This window comes from Somniosus microcephalus, chromosome 3 (assembly GCF_052327205.1).
Source record: "Somniosus microcephalus isolate GS21.2 chromosome 3, FLI_Smic_1.0, whole genome shotgun sequence".
Lineage (NCBI taxonomy): Eukaryota > Metazoa > Chordata > Chondrichthyes > Squaliformes > Somniosidae > Somniosus > Somniosus microcephalus.
The window spans coordinates 261,149,461-261,167,019 of record NC_140989.1 but is presented as its reverse complement, the minus strand read 5'-3'; the positions used below and the strand labels follow the sequence as shown (position 1 = coordinate 261,167,019).

At 41.4% G+C, this 17,559-nt stretch overlaps 1 protein-coding gene across 1 annotated transcript in view; it reads left to right on the top strand.

Moving 5' to 3' along the window:
• aspm (assembly factor for spindle microtubules) overlaps positions 1-17,559 on the top strand; it is a 92,306-nt gene that overhangs the window by 24,529 nt on the left and 50,218 nt on the right. The window contains exons 7-13 of the mRNA XM_085982392.1: positions 1,001-1,068; positions 1,282-1,423; positions 6,568-6,698; positions 8,031-8,206; positions 9,277-9,422; positions 9,519-9,604; positions 10,745-10,963. Of these exons, the coding sequence (XP_085838518.1) occupies positions 1,001-1,068; positions 1,282-1,423; positions 6,568-6,698; positions 8,031-8,206; positions 9,277-9,422; positions 9,519-9,604; positions 10,745-10,963 (968 nt within the window). The remainder of the gene's footprint in view (positions 1-1,000; positions 1,069-1,281; positions 1,424-6,567; positions 6,699-8,030; positions 8,207-9,276; positions 9,423-9,518; positions 9,605-10,744; positions 10,964-17,559) is intronic.

Sequence of the window (17,559 nt, the reverse complement as noted above, 5' to 3'; positions counted from 1 at the left end):
TGAAGCAAACAGCATTTGTGAATTTCTGGAGTGCTACTAAGTGGAGCATCACTGAGGGTTTCTCCATTTTCTGGGAAGGAAATTGGAAAGCCTTTGCAGCACAAAATGTCCTGAATATTTGGCACAGAATTACCAGTAGGAAGGGAGACGGTCCCTCAAGCCGGCAATGAGTTTCATAGAATGTACAACACAGAAATAGACCATTTGGCCCAACTGGTCCATGCCTGTGTCTATGCTTCACATGAGTCTTCGCCCACTCCTCTTCATCCAATCAGCATAACATGGAGAGGGACGTGAAGCAGGGAATATACAAACATACAAAAATATTGGAAAAAAGATCATCAATTGTGTCATGTACACTGTTTACCCATCATGTAACTTCAATCCCCTGGGAAAGGTAAAAAATAGATAACCCTGCACTAGCCCAAGTGAACTCACTGGCAACAATCCCCAGCATATGGGGTTAGGCCTCAATGATGGCTATACGAAGCCCCCAAATTCTTATCCGTGGGCCTGGCTGTAGTAAAGTTCTGTGCATTCACAGGGTTGATGACAAGTAAAATGGAATCTGAAGATGTTACCTAGATGGGTTCACAACTTGCCTTTTTATGGTAACATAGCGCACTTATACCATGTATATATTGATGAGGTTTGATCACTCGTATTGTTGAGTGGACAGCAGATCCTGCCCCACAAGGAGGAGGGTGAGGATGATGAAAAAGAATAACCTTTTTATCGTCACAGTAAACGTCATTCCATTCAGGTAGAGGTTTAATTAGAAAGAAATTAGCCATAGTCAAAGGTTCAATTTGTGCTGAAAGCAACATTGTATTTGGTAGTGTAGCTGCATGAAGGGTACTTCTCTCCATTTCTAAATTAATTGGTTTTCACACATGGTCACTACCAAATTCAAGTTTGACAGCTTGAATTTTAGTATTATTATAACTTTTTCAATAGGTACTCACTTATGTTAACACTTAGTTTTTTTTCTCCACTAAAGGAGAACGACAGAAGGTCATCAAATGGCTTTTGTCATATAATCCTCTGTGGCTACGAATAGGACTGGAGGTAAGGTTTTATTTGGTACAAATAAGAATTAAAATAGCCATGTCATATTGCTTCTTTGGGTATAAAACCATACAATGCAAAGAAATTAAAAATTGCATTTGGGATAAACCAATGTAACCACTTTGTGATGAAATATGTTTCTGTTTTTATTTGCGGTGAGGATAAATACATTTTAGTGTATTGCTGAAATCTTCATCTTGTGTCGCATTTTAGTGTGTTTTTGGTGAACTGATTCCATTGGAAAGCAACAGTGATGCGATTGGCTTGGCCAGATTTATTTTAAATCGCCTACTTTGGAATTCTGATATAGCTGCAGGATATAGGCATTCAACGGTGCCACATTTATATCGTGACGGTAAGCAGCTTTGCTACAAATATATCCGTAGTATTTCTAAATGTAAGTTTGACATGTAGGCTACAGGACTAACTCATTGACTGAAGGGCCTCCACCAGTATTTACAAAAAAATGGATTGGAGCATAAGTTTTAGATTTTAATATGTGCAAAATTTAGTTTGCTGTGAATAATTTTGCTTATGCTGATTGAGTTAACATTGATTAGAATGATAGAATTTTACAGCACAAAATGAGACTATTCAGTGCCTTGTGCCATCTCTGGAAAAAGCTTGCATAAGCATAGTGAGCTGAAAGGCCACCTCCTGTACCGGTATTTCTACGATTCTCTTCAACAGTCGTGATTGCTTTAAACTATAGTCTCATTTAGATTAAAATAGTCAAGACGTAAACCAAACCACAAGCAGCCCTGTTGTCTCCTTTGGGGTGCTGCATCTATTTTCTCTGCAGTGTGCTGATCCTGCCATCTGGGTTATACCTTCAGTCACTCATCTGTAAATTTATTTCTTGGTTTGTCCGTAGACCTGTTTTGTTCTAGCAAGCAATTGTTTGATCTTTCTATTTGTTGAACAGTGTTCTTTTGAATTTTATCTAAAGACATCCACAGTTATGGTTTGCAAACAACCTCTCATTCTGAGGTCTCAAAATTCCATCAAACTGGCCATCTCTGCCACTTACATCGTTCAGTTTTTTTATTTGGAAATATGAAGCTATAATCCCTTTAAAGCTGATCTGCATCTTTTTTTTTTATACCTTAATATCCAAGAATTTTTCCAAGCTCTGACCTGTGGATCAATTTGCATGCTTTGCTAGTGTTCAAGATTCTGGACAAATCTGCCTTTCTTCAGTGTCTCCTCAATAAACCGATTCCAATTAACTACGTCTCATTAAATTTAATAAGATCCATTTTTATCTCCAATAATTAATTCCATTTCCTTGCTGACTGAAAGGAAAAGCATTTTTTTACTTGTGGCATCACTCTTGTAGAGTCAACTCTCATTCATCTTGTGCAAGTTATTTGGGATTCTAGACCCTGTTTTTAAAAAAAAAAAAAAAAAAACATCAAGTAGGACTTTTTTAATCCTATATTTGGTGCATTGTAATTTTTAATCAAGGCATTACATCAGTCTCTGAAAAAGAATTGTAATTAATATTTGGTCTCCTTTTACCTATCTGTTTCTGAGACTAGTTAATGCATTCATACAAATATTGGTGCACGGTACAATTGGGCCAGGGGGAGCTACTGGCTAACTGATTTCCCCCCCCCCCCCTTTTAAGTATAGCAATATTTCTAATTTTATTACCATACAGACTACCAAAACTACATCTAAAAGACTACTAACTTATTCTGTGTGAAATGCTTTAGGGAATTTTTAAGAGATATGCAAGCGCAAGTGCTCTTTACTTAATTTAATTTGTACCTGTATTTCCATGTTCTGGTTTGTAATAGATCTGTTTCAGTGTACTGTAATTAGATGTACTACACGGTACATCTATTCCCTTTTAAATAACATCTGTAGACCAGTTGGAATGACGAGTTCAAATTCCACCATGGCAGCTGGGGAATTTAAACTCAGTTAATTAAATAAATCTAGAATAATTACGAGTATCAGTAATGGTAACCATGGGATTGTCGGAAAAACCCATCTGGTTCACTAATGTCCTTTTAGGGAAGGAAATCTGTCGCCCTTACTTGGTCTGGCCTATATGTGACTCCAGGCCCACAGCAATGTGGTTGACTCTTAATTGCCCTCTGAAATGGCCTAGCAAGCCACTCGGTTGTAACAAACCACTACGAAACAAAATAATAAAAATGAAACCAGACGGACAACCCAGCATCGACCTCCGCTACGGACGCGACAACAGCACACCAAGCCCAGTCGATCCTGCAAGGTCCTCATCACCAGCATCTGGGGACTTGTGCTAAAATTGGGAGAGCTGTCCCACAGACTAGTCAAGCAACAGCTTGACAGTCATACTCTCAGAAACATACCTTCCCACCAATGTCCCAAACTCCTCCATCACCATCCCTGGGTATGTCCTGTTCCACGGGCAGGACAGACCCATCCGGGGTGGCGGCACAGTGGTATACAGTTGGGATGGAGTGGCCCTGGGAGTCCTCAACATTGACTGGACCCCATGAAGTCTCATGGCTTCAGGTTAAGCATGGGCAAGGAAAACTCCAGCTGATTTTCACCTATTGTCTTCCCTCAGCTGATGAATCAGTACTCTGCCATGTTGAACACCACTTGGAAGAAGCACTGAGAATAGCAAGGGCACAGAATGTACTCTGGGTGGGGACTTCAATGTCCATCACCAAGAGTGGCTCGGTAGCACCACTACTGACCGAGCTGGCCGAGTCCTGAAGGACATAGCTGCCAGTCTGGGACTGCGACAGGTGGTGAGAGAACCAATACGAGGGGGAAAACCTACTTGACCTCGTCCTCACCAATCTACCTGTCGCAGATGCATCTGTCCATGACAATATTGGTAGCAGTGACCACTGCACAGTCCTTGTGGAGACCCTTCGTTGTGTTGTGTGGCGCTACCACCGTGCTAAATGTGATAGATTCAGAACAGATCTAGCAGCTCAAAACTGGGCATACATGAGGCACTGTGGGCCATCAGTAGCAGCAGAATTATATTCCACCACAATCTAACCTCATGGCCCATCATATCCCTCGCTCTACCATTACCATCAAGCCAGTGGACCAACCCTGGTTCAATAAGGAGTGTAGAAGAGCATCCCAGGAGCAGCACCAGGCGAAATTAAAAATGAGGTGCCAACCTGGAGAAGCTGCAATACAGGACTACATGCATGCTAAAAAGTGGAAGAAGCATGCTATAGACAGGGCTAAACGATCCCACAATCAACGGACCAGATCAAAGCCCTGCAGTCCTGCCACATCCAGTCGTGAATGGTGGTGGACCATTAAACAACTAACAGGAGGAGGAGGCTCAATGAATATCCCCATCCTCAATGATGGTGGAGCCCAGCACGTGAGTGCAAAAGACAAGGCTGAAGCTTTTGCAACCATCTTCAGCCAGAAGTGCCGAGTGGATGATCCATATCAGCCTACTCCTGAGGTCCCCACCATCACAGAAGCCAGTCTTCAGCCAATTTGATTCACTCCACGTGATATCAAGAAATGACTGAGCGCACTGGATACAGCAAAAGCTATGGGCCCCGACAACATCCCGGCTATCGTGCTGAAGACTTGCGCTCCAGAACTAGCCGCACCTCTAGCCAAGCTGTTTCAGTACAGCTACAACACTGGCATCTATCCGACAATGTGGAAAACTGCCCAGGTGTGTCCTGTCCACAAAAAGCAGGACAAATCCAATCCGGCCAATTACCGCCCCATCAGTCTACTCTCGATCATCAGCACAGTGATGGAAGGCGTCATCGACAGTGCTATCAAGCGGCACTTACTCACCAATAACCTACTCACTGATGCTCAGTTTGGGCTCCACCAAGACCACTCGACTCCAGACCTCATTACAACCTTGGTCCAAACATGGACAAAGGAGCTGAATTCCAGAGGTGAGGTGAGAGCGACTGCCCTTGACATCAAGGCAGCATTTGACCGAGTGTGGCATGAAGGCGCCCTAGTAAAACTGAAGTCAATGGGAATCGGAGGGGAAAACTCCACTGGCTGGAGTCATACCTAGCACAAAGGAGGATGGGTGTGGTGATTGAGGGTCAATCATCACAGCCCCAGGACATCGCTGCAGAAGTTTCTCGGGCAGTGTCCTAGGCCCAACCATCTTCCGCTGCTTCATCAATGACCGTCCCTCCAACATAAGGCCAGAAATGGGGATATTTGCTGATGATTGCACAGTGTTCAGTGCCATTCACAACTCCTCATAATGAAGCAGTCCAACAAGACCTGGATGACGTTCAGGCTTGGACTGATAAGTGGCAGGTAACATTCGCGCCACAGAAGTGCCAGGCAATGACTATCTCCAACAAGCGAGAGTCTAAACACCTCCCCATGACATTCAATGGCATTACCATTACCGAATCCCCCACCATCAACATCCTGGGGGGTCACCATTGACCAGAAACTTAACTAGACCAGCCACATAAATACTGTGGCAACAAGAGCAGGTCAGAGGCTAGGTACTCTGGCGAGTGTCTCGCCTCCTGACTCCCCAAAGCCTTTCTACCATCTACATGGTACAAGTCAGGAGTGTGATGGAATACTCTCCACTTGCCTGGATGAGTGCAGCTCCAACAACACTCAAGAAACTCGACACCATCCAGGACAAAGCAGGCCGCTTGATTGGCACCCCCTCTACCACCTTAAACATTCACTCCCTCCACCACTGGCGTACCGTGGCTGCAGTGCGTACCATTTACAGGATGCCCTACAGCAACTCTCCAAGGCTTCTTCGGCAGCACCTCCCAAACCCGCGACCTCTTCCACCTAGGACAAGGGCAGCAGGCGCATGGGAACACTACCACCTCCAAGTTCTCCTCCAAGTCACACATCATCCTGACTTAGAAGTATATCGCCGATCCTTCATTGTCGGTGGGTCAAAATCCTGGAAAACTCTACCTAACATCACTGTGGGAGCACCTTCACCACACGGACTGCAGCGGTTCAAGAAGGCGGCTCACCACCACCTTCTCGAGGGCAATTGGGGATGGGCAATACATGCTGGCCTTGCCAGCAACACCCACATCCCATAAAAACGAATTAAATAAATATATAACTTCTGACTGGGAGGTTCGAGAGTTATTTTTTTAAAGCTGAAATGTATGTAGCTACTTCAACTGCAATCCTAACATCTCCATTGAGATATTTTGTTCTTTGCGTGTATAAATCAATTTCTGCAGTCAGTTGATAATTTGAGAGTTAACTCTAAACATCAAATTTGCTGATGTATAGATATTAATCGTATTTAAATATTAAGCTTGTGATCAATGATGCATCATTTTATTACTTACAACCTGTTATTAAATAATGTATATTGTATTTTGAATCTTAATTACATGTGTCCATCTTGGATTTGGATGTAGAGCTCCATTTGCAGTACTGCATGTAGATACTGTACCTCTTGAGAATGATTGCTTGCATTAAGGCTCAGCTGGAGACTAAATTTAAAGAATGTTTAACTATTATCTGTTTTGATTTTTCTAGAGCACCAGGAAGTTTTGGCACAATTCACACTGAAGAAATTTCTGCTTCTGGTTTGGTTTCTTGACTGTGCTAAACAGTCTAGGTTGATCGATCACGATCCATGCCTTTTCTGCAAAGATGCTGAGTTTAAGGTAAGATGTGTGCAGACGCTCTTTTTCTTGATGTCATCATTGGGTTTTGCAATAGATGTTAGATGTACATAGCTTTCTCTGGTCATTTGTCTATTTTTAAGACAAAAAGTACTAAAAACAGCAATATTTTAGAGTTTAATTACCTTTTTGAATGCTGAGCAGATTAGGCTAGAAAATGGATAGCTCTTTGAGATTCTGTGGGATACCAATATGAAAATGCATAACATTGCACTGAAATTTCTCTCCACTATTTTAGTGGAAGTGTTAACCTGTGTAATAAATGGGTTAACAGCTTGCTAAAATAGAGGGAGGAGTTCAGGCTAACCTGTTGAGCATTCATACCTAGTATCACACTGCATAATTTCATTACTTTTACTTCTTATGCACAACATAATTTTTATTTAAACTTGCCCTTTTAAATATGAAGTTTGTGATTGTTTGTTTTATTGCTTGTGGTAAACCACTTTTATCGTTCACTATCGTTACACTATGGTTATCACTGTTTACACTGTTGTATCACTACACAAGGTCACCTCTTGTCACGCTGTTATACCTGGGCTGACCACAGCTGACTCCGCCCATGGCTCCGCCTGCTTGCCCAGGTATAAAGGTGGTCGACTGGCTGGTATTCCTCCTTGTTGGATCCGATCACCCACGAGGGTGGGCTCTGTTATTTAGCCAATAAAAACCTATAGTTACTAACTTAACTCGTCGCTTTTCATGAACTGAATTGATAGGTATATCATTGCTTAAATGCCAATTGCTGTTAATCCATTTTCAAAAATAATTTCTGAATTCACACCTTATGGGACTATATTGTCAGTGTAGGCTGGTACTCTGAACAAGAATAATTTGTGATCTTGTCCCCCCACTATCGGTGTATGAGATGAGTAAGAGATTTGAGATTTACTTTGGAATGTTGAAAATTGGATTATTGCAGAGAGGCTATTAGGGTGGCCACACCACGGGTGGAGTGAGACGGTTAAGTCGGTCACTCAACAGCCTGTGACATTGTTTATTGAGGCTGATCGTGTACTTGTGGTATCTGTTCTTAAAAGACCTCTAAACTCAGTTGGTAACTGATTAGTGCCTAAAATGGGTACTATAACAATATAGCTTTTAAAAAAAATACTTTCTACTAAATATTGATGCAGATGGTAGTATTGAAGCAAAAATTACTTGATGTAATATGACACAACTTTTGAGTTCTGTGAAAATGTAGTTAGGTTAAAATGGTGTGTCTTGGGCCAAAGATCAAAGGACCAGTGTGCAGTACAATATGATTTTGTTTACTAGTAAACTTTCTCATTTTAACTTGTCTTTCTCGTTTAGACGAGCAAAGATCTGTTGCTTGCCTTCTCTAGAGACTTTCTCAGCGGTGAAGGAGACATTTCTCGTCATCTTGGTTTCCTAGGGTTGACTGTTGGCCATTTTCAGACACCCCTTCATGAATTTAATTTTGCTGTCACCAACATAGCTGTAGATCTTCGATGTGGTATTCGTTTGGTGTAAGTATATTTTAGTCATCCAATGGAATGAAGATACTCCTGAATTTACTCTTCAAGCGGATGTGTATTCCAAATAATTGAATTATAATAAAGCGATTTATGGTAAAGTAAAACTAATTTGTACATAACTGACGCAAAAAATTTAAAATACTTGACACTCAGATGTTCCCTACTAATTTTTTCCCCTTTTCACAAAAATGTCTAATTTTGTATGAAGCCTGCAATGCAATACATTACTTTGTATGTTCTGATTTTGGACCAACCAGTTATATTGATGCCTTTTAAAGGAAAATACATTTCAAACAAATCACTCCTAGTACACCCTTTCTCATCTGCTCCCACTCTCCTACCCCCATATCTTTCTAATAGAGAAAAATTAGCAAAATATGTTTTACTATTTATCCAAATTTCTTCATCCAGGAACTGAACCAGAGCCACCTGACCCTGGGAAATCATGCAGTGTACTCTGCCATTAGAGGGTTGATTTGGCTATGGAGTGTACACTTACAATGCAGATTAATAAAAAAAAAATCCACTCTATCTGTAAAAGAACAGTATGTACATCACTGATTGTATTGACATGGTATTGCTATGGAATAAGGAACCCACAAATGGGTGATCGTAGAGCTTCATGGTGGAGACCAGTAAATGTTTGATCAATTTTACATCGATTAGTTTGGGACACACTGGAGCAAGTTGTTATAGTACACATTTTACAAGTTTAATCACCTGGCATTAGATGAAGAGAATAGAAAGAGGAAATCACATGTACACAATTGAAATATCTTAAATGGACACATCATTTTGTAATTTGCCCAGCTGGACCTTCTGGTCTGCTCATGGCATTTCAAGGACAAGTATTTTGAAAGAGTTTGAAATAAAGTTAATTCTCCTTTTGACTTGATGAAGTGAAGTATCCTGTGAACAAGAAAACCCATGTAATAAAATTGCTGGATGGAAATGAGAGTGGTTTTAAGAATTGCTAATGATGTGTACATTTCAAACATATGTTCGGTTCAATTAAAAAAAAAAAAAATTTAAAAAAAATTGGTTCGGACAATCTTTTGCAGACGAGCAGTGGAACTTCTCACACAAAACTGGAAACTGTCAAAACAGCTAAGAGTCCCAGCAATTAGCCGGCTTCAAAAGCTGCACAATGTGGATGTTGCATTGAATGCCCTTAAAACGCGAGGAGTTAATCTGAAAGATGAGCAAGGTAAAATTGCAATTCTATAACCTTAACTTGAATAAAAAGCTTAGTATTTTCATGATCTAATTGCTTTTGAATACAATTTTGCTTTTTGTTCACTAGGCAACATAATAGATCCTAGAGATATTGTTGATGGACATCGGGAAAGAACTTTGGCGCTGCTGTGGAGAATCATCTTTGCCTTTCAGGTACTGTATAGGCTACAGAGACTTAATTGTGTTTTCAAAAATATATAGTTGTCAACCTTCAAAGATGATGCACTAATTTTTTTTATCATGCAGGTAAGAGTTGCTTAGGTAGTATTGAAATTATGCAGGATCCATATTGCGAAATGCGATATGACTTTCTTAATTTATTTGCTTTCACCGCCATTTGGGATACTCCTGCCTCTGGAAACCAGAGGGGACTAACTGTCTCTTTCTCTCTGAATTTTAGCTTGTAGCAGCCTTGTAACATCCACGTGGCCCCCTACTGGATAAAGATAGGGATTTGAATATAAATAAAACTACATATGCTGCTAAACTGAAATGAGCGGAGAATACAAAAAGTATATTGTTATAAAAGCCAACCCCCCACCTCCTTTGCTGCTGTCTATTTAGTCAAGTTATGTTTAGTCTTCTAGCAAACTCACTTTGGAAGCAAGTCGGATTCAAGTAGAAAATATACTGTTCAGTATCACTATTAGAAACATAGAAGATAGGAGCAGGAGTAGGCCATTCGGCCCCTCGAGCCTGTTCCGCCATTCAATGTGATCATGGCTGATCATCCAAGTTCAGTACCCGGTACCTGCTTTCTCCCCATACCCCTTGATCCCTTTAGCCTTAAGAAATATATCCAACTCCTTCTTGAATATATTTAATGAATTGGTCTCTACTACCTTCTGTGGTAGAGAATTCCACAGGTTCACCACTCTCTGGGTGAAGAAATCCCTCCTCATTTCTGTCCTAAATGGCCTACCCCTTATCCTTAGACTGTGACCCCTGGTTCTGGCTTCCCCGACCATCGGGAACATCCTCCCTGCATCTAGTCTGTCCAGTCCTGCCAGAATTTTATAAGTTTCAATGAGATCCCCTCTCATTCTTCTAAACTCCAGCGAGTACAAGCCCAATCGACCCAATCTCTCCTCATACGTCATTCCTGCCATCCCAGGTATCAGCCTGGTGAATCTTCGCTGAACTCCTTCCATGGCAAGAATATCCTTCCTCAGATAAGGCGACCAAAACTGCACACAATATGTATGACTGACAAGCTGATAATGCCAAGTTGTAATTTTGGTGTATGTGTGTACTATTTTTTAAGTTTTGACAGCATTGTTTTTATCCTCCCAGGTGGAGATTTTACTAAATGAAGATCAGTTACAAGAAGAGATTGAATTCCTGCAAAAAACTTTGCGTACATGGCATAAACTGGTAGCTCTGCGCTCCGTGCCTGTTCTGTCCCACCCAGCAAAAGATCAAGACCTCAAAACTGTGCCTGAAAAATATAGTCCACAGATCACGTTGCTAATGAGTTGGGTGAATGCTGTTTGTGGATATTATGGTGTCAAAGTAGGTCCATTTGTTAGTTTATTTCAACCGCACAAAATTGATCAAAGTATGCTTTTATGTGCCTTTAAAATGTAGTTCTATGTGTATGGGTCACCCTTCATTGCCTTGTCTGTGACTTCTTTATGTGCGAGACTAGACAGTGAGTGTTGGCAGGTTCTTTGGCCATTGTGATCATGCCCATAGCCAGATCTAATCCCATTTCCACCCAGTGCCCAAACAGACTCTCATTTTTATTTGCCAGTGACACGCACATCCCAAGAACAATGATCCACACAGTAAACTTGACAGCTAATTTCATTTTAGGATGATATTGAAGTCTTGTGAGCTTGGTTTCACTGCTCTACCATCTAAATCCCAAATAAGCTTATTGCATTGTATTTGGTTCTAAGTATTTTTTTCAGATAAAATTGGCAATATAACATTTGGCGGTTTGAATCTCTTAAACTATTATCATGAAAAATTGGTGCTAGCTACCTTGAACAGTTCAGTATAGTCACCTGTAACAATTAAGCAGTTCTGTCTAATTTTAGCCTTGTAGAGGTTCCATAAATTCAGTCACTAGTCTTATGGAACTTTAAAAAAAAGGCTACAATTAAACTAGGGACAAGATTGTAGCTCGATACAAAAGCTGTAACTTTCAAAAGTTGTTAGCAAAGACTGATGGAAGATCCAAGCTACTTTCAAACAGGCTGTGCATGGCAACCAGTTATTTTCAAATGTGGTTGACAATTCAAATCCAGGAAGTCCTCTAAGGAGCTGTAGGTGGACTGGATCGTGAGTTGAGAGTTTGAATATTTGCTTAGTGTTTTAACAAATCAGCAGGAATATTATGGTGCTGAAACATCTCTGGAAGGGAATGATTCACATTAATACAAATTTTCTGTGTGCAAATTACATGTGTTAATTGGAATCCTGCAATTTCACGTTATTTATTTATTCATGTATACGTTTGAATGTGTGGGGTCTTGCAAGTGTCCATCTTTTAGTCCACCTAATGCTCTTTTCAAATGAAACAGTACTTAGTACATTTGGCCATTATAGGTGCTACTCTGTATTTTAAAATTATATTATGATTCGGAGTAATGCTGAGAGAAAGGCAAACCAACGAGGCATAAAAAGGGAAAATTTAAAATTTTGGCCATATGCCACCAGATTGGGAACAAAAAAAGTTCAAACTATAATAATGGAAGTGATGGAATCAACGCATCAATATACAATGATATTTGCATGCAAACCACTGGTTCATATTGAGATACTGATATATGTAGACCAGTGTTCTCCAGTAATTCTTTGAAGATTACTTCTTGTAAAGCTTCTACTATTGATATAAATTTAATCCTTTAGCAGTAAGTTCATAAATTGGTCCTTGCATAGAGATTAAAATTGGTGCAAAGAGTAACTATAAAAATCAAAAGTTCATCTGGCAAACCACTTGAGGTATATTCTGACATCAAATTAATCCTTTCAGTCAAATCATTGTTCTGTAATCCTTCCCACCTGTTAATTGCTATTTAACTTGTTTGCCCTTTTACCATCTGTCTCAAATATTTAGCATTCCGCTAATTCCTAATGTGATAAGAAACAACATTGTCTCTTTAGAAACATAGAAAAATAGGAGCAGGAGTAGGCCATTCGGCCCTTCGAGCTTGCTCCGCCATTCAATATGATCATGGCTGATCCTCTATCTCAATACCATATTCCCGCTCTCTCCCCATACCCCTTGATGCCTTTTGTGTCTAGAAATCTATCTATCGCCGCCTTAAATATATTCAGTGACTTGGCCTCCACAGCCTTCTGTGGTAGAGAATTCCACCCTCTGAGTGAAGACATTTCTCCTCATCTCAGTCCTAAATGTCCTACCCTGTATCCTGAAACTGTGACCCCTTGTTCTAGATCCCCCAGCCAGGAGAAACATCCTCCCTGCATCCAGTCTGTCTAGCCCTGTCAGAAATGTATATGCTTTAATGAGATCCCCCCCTCATTCTTCTAAACTCTAGCGAATATAGGCCTAGTCGACCTAATCTCTCCTCATATGACAGTCCTGCCAGCCCAGGAATCAGTCTGGTGAACTTTGCTGCACTCCCTCTATGGCAAGGAGACCAAAACTGCACACACTACTCCAGATGTGGCCCTGTATAACTGTAGTAAGACATCCTTGCTCCTGTACTCAAATCCTCTTGCAATGAAGGCCAACATACCATTTGCCTTCCTAATTGCTTTCAGTGACTGGTGCACAAGGACACCCAGGTCCCTTTTGTACATCAACATTTCCCAATCTATCACCATTTAAATAATACTCTGCCTTTCTGTTTTTCCTACCGAAGTGGATAACTTCACATTTATCCACGTTATACTGCATCTGCCATGTATTTGCCCACTCACTCAACTTGTCTAAATCGCCTTGAAGCCTCTTTGCATCCTCCTCACAACTCACAATCCCACCTAGTTTTGTGTTGTCGGCAAACTTGGAAATAATTACATTTGGTTCCCTCAGCTCATTGATGTATATTGTGAATAGCTGGGCCCAAGCACTGATCCCTGCGGTACCCCACTAGTCACCGCCTGCCACCCTGAAAAAGACCCATTTATTCCTACTCTCTGTTTCCTGTCTGTTAACCAATTTTCATCCATGCCAGTATATTACCCCCGATCTCATGTGCTTTAATTTTGCACACTAACCTCTCTTAAGTGGGACTTTATCAAAGACCTTCTGAAAATCCAAATACACCACATCCACTGGTTCTTCCTTATCTATTCTACCAGTTACATCCTCATTTGTCAAACACGATTTCCCTTTCATAAATCCATGTTGACTTTGTCTAATCCCGTTGATATTTTCTATGTGTCCTGTTATCACATCCTTTATAATAGACTCTAGCATTTTCCCTACTACTAATGTTTTTTCTCTCCCTCCTTTTTTAAATAGTGGGGTTACATTTGCCACCCTCCAATCTGCTGGAACTGTTCCATAATCTATAGAATTTTGGAAGATGACAACCAATGCATCCACTATTTCCATGGCTACCTCTTTTAGTACTCTGGGATGCAGATTATCAGGCCCTGGGGATTTATCGGCTTTCAGTCTCATTAATTTCAACAGCACTTTTTTTACTAATACTAATTTCCTTTAATTCCTCCTTCTCACTAGACCCTTGGTTCCCTAGCATTTCTGGGAAGTTATTTGTGTCTTCTACCGTGAAGACAGAACCAAAGTATTTGTTTAATTGCTCTGCCATTTCCTTGTTCCCCTTTATAAATTCATCCGTTTCTGACTAAGGGACCTACATTTGTCTTCACTAATCTTTTTCTTTTTATATACTTGTAGAAGCTTTTACAGTCTGCTTTTATGTTCCTTGCAAGTTTACTCTCTTTTTCCCCTCTTAATCAATCTCTGGGTCCTTTTTTGCTGAACTCTAAATTGCTCCTAATCCTCAGGCTTGCTACTTTTTCTGGCAACTTTATATGACTCCTCTTTGGATCTAATACTATCCTTAATTTCTTTTGTTAGCCATGATTGGGCCGCTTTTCCTTTTGTGTTTTTGTGCCAGAAAGGAATGTATAACTGTTGCAATTCATGCATTTGTTCCTTAAATGTTAGCCATTGCCTATCCACCATCATGCCTTTTAATGAAGCAATCTATCATAGCCAACTCCCTTCTCATACCTTCGTAGTTTCCTTTGTTTAGATTTAGGACCCTAGTTTCTGATTGGACTACTTCACTTTCCATCTTAATGAAGAATTCTATCATGTTATGGTCACTTTTCCCTAAAGGACCCCGCACAACAAGATTATTAATTAACACCTTCTCATTGCAAAGTACCCTATCTAGGATAGCCTGTTCCCTAGTTGGCTCCTCAACGTACTGGTCTAAAAAAAACATCTCGTATACACTCCAGGAATTCATCCTCCACAGTATTATTGCTAATTTGGTTTGGCCAGTCTATATGTAGATTAAAGTCACCCATAATTACCGTAGTACCCTTGTTACATGCATCTCTAATTTCCTGTTTGATGCCGTCCCCTACAATACCACTACTGTTTGGAGGCCTATAGACAACTCCCACCAATGTTTCCTGCCCCTTGGTGCTTCTTGGTTCCACCCAGACTGATTCTACATCTTTTCACCCCACCAACCTCCACATTCAACGGATCATCCTCCGCCACCTCCAACGTGATCCCACCACCAAACACCTCTTCCCCTCACCTCCCCTTTCAGCATTCTGAAGGGACCGCTCCCTCCGTGACACCCTGGTCCACTCCTCAATCACCCCCAACAGCCCTTCTCCTTCACCTGGCACCTTCCCGTGCAAGCGCAGGAGATGCAACACATGCCCTTTTACCTCCTCCCTTTCCACTGTCCGGGGCCCCAAACACCCCTTCCAGGTGAAAGTGATTTGCTTGTACTTCTTGCAATTTAATATACTGTATTCGCAGCTCACGATGCGGTCTCCTCTACATTGGGGAGACCAAACACAGATTGGGCGACCGCTTTGTGGAACACCTCCGTTCAGTCCGTAAGGGTGACCCTGAGCTTCCGGTCGCCTGTCACTTTAATTCTCCACTTCATTCCCACTCTGATCCCTCTGTCCTCGGCCTAATACATTGTTCTAATGAAGCTCAACGTAAGCTCGAGGAACAGCACCTCATCTTTCGATTGGGCACTTTACAGCCCGGACTCAACATGGAGTTCAACAATTTCAGATAATAATCCTTGCCCCATTTTTCATGCAGTATGATTTTTGCCATTCCCATTTGCAACATTTTCACAGCATGTTCTTTCAATTCCTTCCTCCCCCTCCTAAACCCCTCCCCCCCTGTCTCTACACCTGCTTAAAATCTGTTACATTTCCAGCTTTTTCCAGTTCTGATGAAGGGTCTTCGACCTGAAACGTTAACTCTGTTTCTCTCTCCACGGATGCTGCCTGGCCTGCTGAGTGTTTCCAGCATTTTCTGTTGTTATTTCATCCTTTCTTACTGTTGCCCTGATTTCATCCTTTACCACCATCGTGTTCATTTTGAATTTTACTGAATCTTAATGGCATTAGAAGAAGAAGGGGGTAAAGTATGCGAGGACTGAGTTTAGCTTCTATATGATTTGAAGGGAAGGATGGCTAACTAGGGAAATGTACTGAGCCAAGCAGGTTGCATGTTCTCGATCACCTGGGGCAGCAGTATGGAGCTATAATTCATTTTAGTGTCACTAAACTAGAAATAATCAGATGGTGTTTCCACTCCTGATCATTTAGTGACCCATGCCAGAAGTCTGCATCTAGACATTGTAGAAGGGCAGGATCAGGATTGGCTATGATGTTACCCCACGATTGAATAGCCTGCTGATGTTCACTGTTGAGGTTCATGCATGAAGAATGACTGGTTGGATGAGGTTCTAGAAGAATACTGGTGCCTGTGAGAAAATTGGGTGGGGAGGTGAAATTGAGGTTAAGATGAAGATTTGGGATGGGGGGGTGGGGGGCAAGAAACAAATCAGTTAAGATTTCTGCAGTACCAAATACAACTGAGATGATCAAAAATAAGTTTTAAGAAATTAATGCGGTTGCAGTGAAGCTAAATAAGAGGATACTGATGGCTGAGATTTCCTTGCAAGTTTTAAGAGGCAATTATTTAAAGTAATCCAGTGAAGTGCCTCTAGTTCCTGAACTGAAGTGTTTCACTATCAAAGGATCCTGATTTCACATAAAAGTCACGCAGTGCTGAATATTGTTGAAAGTTGGACTGGAGAATCTGGGGTTCTCTTTAGAGCAGAGAAGTCTGAGAGGATTTTATAGAGGTGTTCAAAATCATGAAGAATTTTGATAAAGTAAATAAAGAGAAACTGTTTCCAATGGCTGAAGAGTCAATAACGAGAGGGCACAGATTTAAGGCGATTGGCAAAAGAGCTAGAGGTGACAAAAACCTTTTTACACAATGAGTGGTTAGGATTTGGAATGCACTGCCTGAGAGTGGTGGATACAGATTCAATAATAGCCTTCAAAAGGGAATTGGATAAATACTTGAAGGAGAAAAAATTGCAGGGATATGGAGAAAGGGTGGAGGAGTGGGACTAACTGGATTACTCCTTGAAGTCGCTGGGAATCGGGGGGGGGAAAAGGCTCCACTGGCTGGAGCCATACCAAGCACAAAGGAAGATGGTTGTGATTGAAGGTCAATCATCACAGCCCCAGGACATTGCTGCAGGAGTTCCTCAGGGCAGTGTCCTATGCCCAACCATCTTCAGCTGCTTCATCAATGACCTTCCCTCCAACATAAGGCCAGAAATGGGGATGTTCGCTGACGACTGCAGTGTTCAGCGCCATTCACAACTCCTCAGATAATGGAACAGTCCATGCCCGCATGCAACAAGACCTGGATGACGTTCAGGCTTAGGCTGATCAGTGGCAGGTAACATTCGCGCCACAGAAGTGCCAGACAATGACCATCTCCAACAAGCGAGAGTCTAACCACCTCCCCATGACATTCAATGGCATTACCATCGCTAAATCCCCCACCATCAACATCCTGGGGGTCACCATTGACCAGAAACTTAACTGGACCAGCCACAAGAACCGGTCAGAGGCTGGGTATTCTGCGGCGAGTG